This window comes from Vipera ursinii (assembly GCF_947247035.1).
Source record: "Vipera ursinii genome assembly, chromosome: 17".
NCBI classification, from domain to species: Eukaryota; Metazoa; Chordata; class Lepidosauria; order Squamata; family Viperidae; genus Vipera; species Vipera ursinii.
This window is the reverse complement of record NC_139530.1, coordinates 4,734,128-4,742,065: the sequence shown is the minus strand read 5'-3', so window position 1 is coordinate 4,742,065 and position 7,938 is coordinate 4,734,128. Positions and strand designations below refer to the sequence as shown.

The window sequence follows — 7,938 nt, the reverse complement described above, 5'->3', positions numbered from 1 at the left end:
TCTCTCTCTCTCTCTCCCTCTCTTTCTCTCTCTCTCTCTCTTTCTCTTTTTCTTTCTCTTTCTCTCTCTTTCTCTCTCTCTCTCTTTCTCTTTTTCTTTCTCTTTCTCTCTCTCTCTCTCTCTCTCTCTCTCCCTCTCTTTCTCTCTCTCTCTCTCTCTCTCTCTCTTTTTCTTTCTCTTTCTCTCTCTCTCTCTTTCTCTTTTTCTTTTTCTTTTTCTTTTTCTTTCTCTTTCTCTCTCTCTCTCCCTCTCTCTCTCTCTCTCTCTCTCTCTCTCTCTCTCTCTCTCTCTTTTTGCTCTCCCAGTAGCTCCAGTGGGAGCTGGGCAGCCTCCCAAGAGACAGCCAGGGCAGGGTCCCCCGTTGAGCTTCAGGGTCAGTCAGGCTGGGCTTCAATTCTCCCCCCCCCTCACCACCCCCCCCCACTCTGAATCTAGCCGTGCATCTTGGTCTGGGTTCCTGACCCTCATCAATCAGGAGAAGGAGCTTAAGGAATCAACCGTCCGTCTCCTCCCAGAGTGTTTGTAAGCAACATCTGGAACAGATTTTCTTTCCCCACCAATTTCCAGAGTTAATTTTAAACTTCACCCTCTCTTCCCTCTCTCTTTGACAGCGTGCAGAATTTTTTTTTTTCCTGCCTGTTTTTCAATCCCATGCAAAGCCTGGGCTGCGGGGGTGGGTGGGTGGAAAGAGCCCACAATTCTACGCCTGGCTAAGGATTCCTAGCGAAGCAAGCGGTTTGCAGGAATTTGCCCATCAGTGACACTGAGATGAATTGCAGTGGAGCGAGCCTGACAAACAGTGAAACCTCAAATCAAAAGTCCTGGCTTTTTTTTTTTAAAACCCCTCTAAATGTGCATGATTTGAATAACACGTGACGCCCTAAGAGAGAGTTCTTCTGAGCACATGCCGAAGGCTTCTCCTCCTGAGAAACACCCCCCCCTACACACACACACACACACACACCCCGCAGGCCCCTGAGATTAGGGAGGCCAAGGAAGCTTCTGGCAGCAGCGTCTAAAACAAACCCAATCTTGAGGCTTTTAAACCATTTGCCCCAATTACCCGAGCTGTGGAACTGGCGGGATTCGCATTCGGACCACAAAGACTTGTTTTGAAAAAAGAAAGAAAAAGCCTTTGGAGAGTCGGCTGGGTTTTAAGGCACGGCAAATCTCCGTGCGCGCGTGTGCAGACGAGGTCTCGCGTGGCCACCGGTAATGACCGGCTAGTTTCCACAACCCTAAAGGTAGCCTGGGCCAGTCCCAAGGGCAAGTAAGCGGCAGCGTTCCAGAGGTGGGCCTTAGCTGCTGCCCCTCGCCTGCCCTTTTTTGAGCGAGGTTAGTCCCCCGGGTTTGCCATCCCGGGTGAGCAAGGGGGGATAACATTTATTTACTTACGAGGTTTATTTTTATTTATTTTTATTTTATTTTTTTTATTTTAATTCCATTTATATCCCGCCCTTCTCCGAAGACTCAGGGCGGCTTACAAGCTTAGCAGTAGCCTTCATTCTATGTATATGCCTGCTTATTATAGGTTTATAGGTTTTTATAGGTTATTATAGGTTTACCTGGCTGTCTGAAACCAATTGATTCTAGGAAGCTACAAAAGACAAAAAAAACAAGGACTTCGTAGCTACTCAAAGCAAGGGGTTAAAATTAGAGGTGGCTTTTTTTTTAAAGGCATTGATCTGTTGCAAGTAATCCTCAAAGGGCCTTTGGAGGAACCACAATTTTTGCCTGTTTCCAGAAAGGGAGGGGGGGGCAGAGGAAGGCAGAATCAGTATTTTAGGTGTCCCGCAGCAGAAAATACCCCCCTCCTTGCCTCCTTAAGTAACACCAGCTGCCTGCCATTAGTGCAGGTTCGAGTCCCACCAGGCTCAAGGTTGGCTCAGCCTTCCATCCTTCCCAGGTAGGTAAAATGAGGACCCAGATTGTTGGGGGCAATTAAGCTGACTTTGTAATAATGCCGCTTGGGGTTTGTGTGTTTTCACACAAACCCTAACAAGCCCTAATAAGCAGGCATATACATAGAATGAAGGCTACTGCTAAGTTTGTAAAGCCGCCCTGAGTCTTCGGAGAAGGGCGGGATATAAATGGAATAAAAATAAAAATAAATAAAATTGTCCATACATTGTCATCCTGAAGGCAGAGAGAGAGAGAGAGAGAAGTCCAGAGGCTGCAGAGGGCCAAAGTGGCAGGCAAAAATTCAGAATCCACCTTTGTAAGAAAGCTGTGCAGCCAAACGCTGCAGATATGGCACTTCAGAGGCCCCCCCAAGGACGGTTCCGCCCGATCAGAGCATCGGAGAGTTGCCTAGCCAGGGTCATCGTGTTTTTTTTGGGGGGGGGGAGATTCGAAATAAAACTACCTTTTAGGCAAGTTGGAGGAAGAAGAATCGCCACAAGGCCAATAGCGTTGCAGATCAGCAGCACAGAGAGAGGGGTTTGGCGGGGAGTCGGAAGACAGCTTAGGACCCAGGCTTAATGGGAAGAGTCATTTTGCCCTTCCTTCCTTCCTTCCTTCCTTCCTTCCTTCCTTCCTTCCTTCCTTCCTTCCTTTCTTCCTTCCTTCCTTCCTTCCTTCTTAGGACCCAGGCTTAATGGGAAGAGTCATTTTGCCCGCCCTTCCTTCCTTCCTTCCTTCCTTCCTTCCTTCCTTCCTTCCTTCCTTCCTTCCTTCCTCCCTCCCTCCCTTCTTAGGACCCAGGCTTAATGGGAAGAGTCATTTTGCCCTTCCTTCCTTCCTTCCTTCCTTCCTTCCTTCCTTCCTTCCTTCCTTCCTTCTTTCTTCCTTCCTTCCTTCTTAGGACCCAGGCTTAATGGGAAGAGTCATTTTGCCCTTCCTTCCTTCCTTCCTTCCTTCCTTCCTTCCTTCCTTCCTTCCTTCCTTCCTTCCTTCCTTCCTCCCTCCCTCCCTCCCTCCCTCCCTCCCTCCCTTCTTAGGACCCAGGCTTAATGGGAAGAGTCATTTTGCCCTTCCTTCCTTCCTTCCTTCCTTCCTTCCTTCCTTCCTTCCTTCCTTCCTTCCTTCCTTCCTTCCTTCCTTCCTTCCTTCCTTCCTTCCTTCCTGGTTGGAAGATGTGGGTTTAGGGAGAGCCAATGCAGGAGGGCCTGTTCTGCAACGGCCACAACCAGAGTCTGAGGCTGGAAAGCAAAGGCTGGAGGGGAACTGCTTACTGGACAGATATCCCCCCCCCCGCCGCCTCCCCAGCCCGCCACCATAATTAGAGGCCAGACGGACCTCCTGCCTCTTCATTAACTTCATTCCTGCCTTTTCTTGCAAGCCCAGCACGGCCCTTCAGAGTTGAGGTTTGGAAGAGATTCTTCCCCTGCCTTGTGGGTCTGCAAGGGGGCGGTGGTGGGGGGGGGGCGACTTCTCCTTGGGCAAACTCAGCTCAGCTAGGAGCGGGAAGGCCAGGCTCTTGCTGTCTTTGGGAGATGGGGGGGGGCTCCGTCCCCACTTCCTGGGGCAGCCTTTCCTCTCTCTTGGCCCAAGGTGGGGCTGAAGGGAGAGCGGGGGGGGGGGGGGCTGTGCCGTGGCTGAAAGTGGAGGGCAGGCTGGCGGGAGGGCCTCTGCCTCCCCCCCCCCTTGGACACCCGGCAGTCCGACAGAGAGAGAGAGAGAGAGAGAGAGAGAAATAGAGGGAGAGAGAGAGAGAGATAAAGAGGGAGAGAGAGAGAGAGAGAGAGAGAGAGGCTGGAAGAGCTGTGCTTTACTTTGGCAGGTGCCAAGCCCTCTCCTCCTTTCGCTCCCTCGTCCCGATTTTGAACTCTGATGACCGGGAATACTTTTAATTCTGGCGTTAGGATCATTTCACCAGGGCCAGAGGTGGAAGCCGGTCTTTCGGGGGACACGGTGATGTCATCCTTCCAGGGACAGGCCCAGACTTGCCCGCCCCCTCCTCCTCCTGGGCAGAAGGGCTGTCCCAGCCAGGGAAGGCTTTGGGGATTTCCTCCGCCGCCTTCTTCCAAGCCTGGGAGCTCTGGCCAGGTGGAAAGGGGCTAGAAGAGTTTGGAGTCTCTTCCATTCTGGACCTTTGAACCTTCCACAGCCTGAACTCTTCAGCCAAAGCATTTTGGCCGAGGAGCCTGTCCCGTATTGACTGCTAAGGCTCCGCTTTGGAACTGCTCCTTTCAGACGCCAGGGGTGGCAGGGGGCTTCCCTCACCCCCCATCCCCACCCCCACAGGCTTCTCTGAGCCACTAGGGCAGGGGTAGGCAACCTCGGCTCTTGTATGACTCGTGGACTTCAAGTCCCAGAATTCCTGAGCCAGCATGGCTCAGCTTGGAAACCTCTCCCTTTCCCCTCAGCATGGCTGGCTCAGGAATTCTGGGAGTTGAAGTCCACCAGTCATACAAGAGCCGAGGTTGCCTACCCCTACACTAGGGCAAAAGCAAGAATGTGGGGGAGGGGGGGAGAAAAGCATATATATATATATATATATATATATATATATATATATATATATATATATATATATATATATATATATATATATATATATATATATATATATATATATGCTCACTGCCCTGAGTCCTTCGGGAGAAGGGGGGTATACAAATTTAATAAAATAAATAAATATATATATTTTAATTCCATTTATATCCCGCCCTTCTCCGAAGACTCAGGGCGGCTGGCTTACAATCTAAAGCACAATGTGCTTAGCAATATTTTCAGTCTAAATCCCTTTTTTTTTCCTCTTTCCATTTTAAAACCACTTCCCTTTCCAACGTGTTCATCGCAGGGATTGCTCTGGCTTTCCTGGTGGTGTCCATTCAGGAGGGCCAGCCTCCTCCTCCTCCTCCTCCTCCTCCTCCTCCTCCAAAGGCATCCAGACCGTTTGCCTTCATGGCTCAATCGGGTCTGAACCCTCAGCACCCCGGCTGGGCCTTAGTTATGTAACCAGGGGAGCAGAAGCGGGGACGCTAAACCCCCCTCTCCCCTCTAACCGCCCCCCCTCCCATTGCAACGATTTCCAAATCCAGTTGCTTTCTCTCAGCTGGGCAGAGAAGCCCACTTCTCCCAATTCAAGAAAAGCAGAGATGCAACAGGACCACCGCACCACCCATCATCCTTTCTCGCTCGTCTTAGCTTTGATTCCCAGCGTTAAAATCATTTCACGGAAATCTTCGGCTACGGTCTGCTCAATATCGCATTTACACCCCTGGTTTTGAATACAAATTCTCTCTCTTTACACACACACACACACACACACACACCCTGCCCCAAGGGAAAGAAATCTCTCCTTCTAAGCCAATTCTCTGTTTTCCATCCTCCCGAGACACCAGGCCACAAACTACATAGCTTTCCTCTCTCTTAGCCTTCGAATACACAGAGAGCTCTCCTGGATTTATTTTATTTTATTTTTTTTTTTTTTTGAAAAAAATTATAGATACTTGAAAGTTTAAAAAAAAACACAAAACGATCTTCGATTCCTCCAAAGGCGATTCCTCCAAAGGCGCAGCAGAGCTACTAACTCGGAACCTTTTTTTTAGGACACCTAAAATGCTAAAAGAGGAGAAAAGCAACCGGCTCCCTTTGGAGAAGGCTCTGCCTCCAAATTCAAGGGGAAACCCCCCCCCCCCAAAAAAAACACAGGATGGGGTGAGGCGCCAGCCCAGATTGACCCCGAATCGGACTCTTTCCTTCTTTCCATTACTTCCCCTCCTCCCAGATGTCCCCGACTTGTCTTTTTTTTTTCCCCGTATCGGATCCCAGAGTTTTTCCCCTTTGGAATGCGCGCGTGCCCGAGCGCAAATACAAAAAAAAAAGTCGCGTGTTTCCCATCCCGCGACGTCGGAACGACAGCTAACCTCGCTTGTTCTTCCTGCATTTGGGGAACTGCATCCTGGGCGTCCTCCCTCACCCCCCCCAACCCCAACCCCACCCCTCCGCACCGAGACACACCTTGGAACTGAAACACAAGGCAGTCATTTCAGGGTGTGTCTGGCGCCTTCCAACCTTTCCCAGCCTTTCCCGAACTTCCTCTTCGGGCGCAAAGCGGCACCAAGCGGCCCAAGGCACAGCGGTGGCCGGTGGCTGCCTCCACCCAGCCCCACCACCCCGGGAGATCTGGCCTGCCAGCCTTCCCCCTTCCCTTCCCTTCCCTTCATCTTCAGGGATGCCCTCGCTTAGTCCGAAAGGGAAGCCATTCAACCTTAGCCTCTTGTGTGTCCGTGCGTGTGAAGGCGCTCTGTGATTGTGTGCGTGTTGGGGAAAGCAACCCTGGGCAGCCTGAATCGCGAGAAGGCTAAGGCCTCTGTGTGTGCGTGTGAAGGCTGTGTGTGTGTGTGTTTGTGTGTGTGTGTGTGTGTGTTGGGGAAAGCAACTTGGGCAGCCTGAATCGCGAGAAGGCTAAGGCCTCTGTGTGTGCGTGTGAAGGCTGTGTGTGTGTGTGTTTTGGGGAAAGCAACCTGGGCAGCCTGAATCGCGAAAAGGCTAAGGCCTCTGTGTGTCTGTGCGTGTGAAGGCTGTGTGTGTGTGTGTGTGTGTGTGTGTGTGTGTTGGGGAAAGCAACTTGGGCAGCCTGAATCGCGAGAAGGCTAAGGCCTCTGTGTGTGCGCGTGTGAAGGCTGTGTGTGTGTGTGTTTTGGGGAAAGCAACCTGGGCAGCCTGAATCGCGAAAAGGCTAAGGCCTCTGTGTGTCTGTGCGTGTGAAGGCTGTGTGTGTGTGTGTGTGTGTGTGTGTGTGTGTGTTGGGGAAAGCAACTTGGGCAGCCTGAATCGCGAGAAGGCTAAGGCCTCTGTGTGTCTGTGCGTGTGAAGGCTGCCTGTGTGTGTGTGTGTGTGTGTGTGTGTGTGTCTGTGTGTGTCTGTGCGTGTGAAGGCTGCCCCTGCCTGCGTGTGAGAGGCCGGCCTGTGTGTCTGTGTGTGTGTATCTAGACACGATCTCCCTTGCCCGATTAGGCTTAGCCAGAATGGGAGACGTGTGTATCTTGGGCGGGGGGTGGGTGGGCGTGTGTGTGTGTGTGTGGGTCGACTGGCGGAGAAGGGACCCTCCACCCCGCCTTTTTGGGCTTCCGAAAGCAGCTCCGCGCACTTTTCTTACCTTCGTGGCTCTGGCAGCCGCGGAGGATTTGCAGCAGCAGCAGCAGCAGCGGCCGGAGGGTCCCGCTGATCCCGGGGAAGCTGCCCATGCTGGAAAGGCGAGCCCCTTCGGGCTTCTCTGGACGCGAGTCGACTTCGGGCAGCCGAGCCTTTTTTGCCGCCGCGGGACGGAAAACTCAATGGGAAGCGGTGGGAAAGTTCTCGCCCTGTTCATTCAGGACTCCGCTGACGTCAGCCGGGCCCCGCCTCCGGAGGCTGGCCCAACCCTCCCTGGCCCCTCCCACCGGGGTATTCGCTTGGGGAGGGGGCGGGGAAAAGATCTCCCCGAGGGGAGGGGGGGAAAAAGGGGGCTTTAGGAGGAAAATGGCTCTTCTTAGCCAGGAGGATCCAGCGCAAGGTGGCACGCCGGTGTGTGTGTGTGTGTGTGTGTGTGTGTGTGCAAGAGAAAGCGGCGACTGGCATACTCTGCCAGGCCGGGTTGGGTGTAAAAGGACCCCCCCCTCGAGAGCCCCAGGACGGAGAATAGGGGATTTTATATTGAATTTACTCCGGGCTCCCTTTGGTCAGCAGTGGCTAGCGCAGGGGTGCAGGCAAACTGGGCTCTTTGATGACTCCGTGGACTTCAACTCCCAGCATTCCTCAGCCAGCCTGGCTCAGCTTGGAAACCTCTTTCCCCTCAGCGTGGCTGGCTGAGGAATTCTGGGAGTTGAAGTCCACAGTCATGAAGGGACCATAGTTTCCCCAGTGGTGGCTCAGGAATTCTGGGAGTTGAAGTCCACAGTCATGAAGGGACCATAGTTTCCCCAGTGGTGGCTCAGGAATTCTGGGAGTTGAAGTCCACAGTCATGAAGGGACCATAGTTTCCCCAGTGGTGGCTCAGGAATTCTGGGA

General features: G+C 52.4%; 1 protein-coding gene across 1 annotated transcript in view; it reads right to left on the bottom strand.

Moving 5' to 3' along the window:
- EPHA2 (EPH receptor A2) overlaps positions 1–7,250 on the bottom strand; it is a 25,615-nt gene extending 18,365 nt beyond the window's left edge. Inside the window, exon 1 of the mRNA XM_083375887.1 lies at positions 7,049–7,250. Within this exon, the coding sequence (XP_083232013.1) occupies positions 7,049–7,136 (88 nt within the window). The 5' untranslated portion in view covers positions 7,137–7,250. The remainder of the gene's footprint in view (positions 1–7,048) is intronic.
- Between the last annotated feature and the right edge of the window lie 688 nt (positions 7,251–7,938).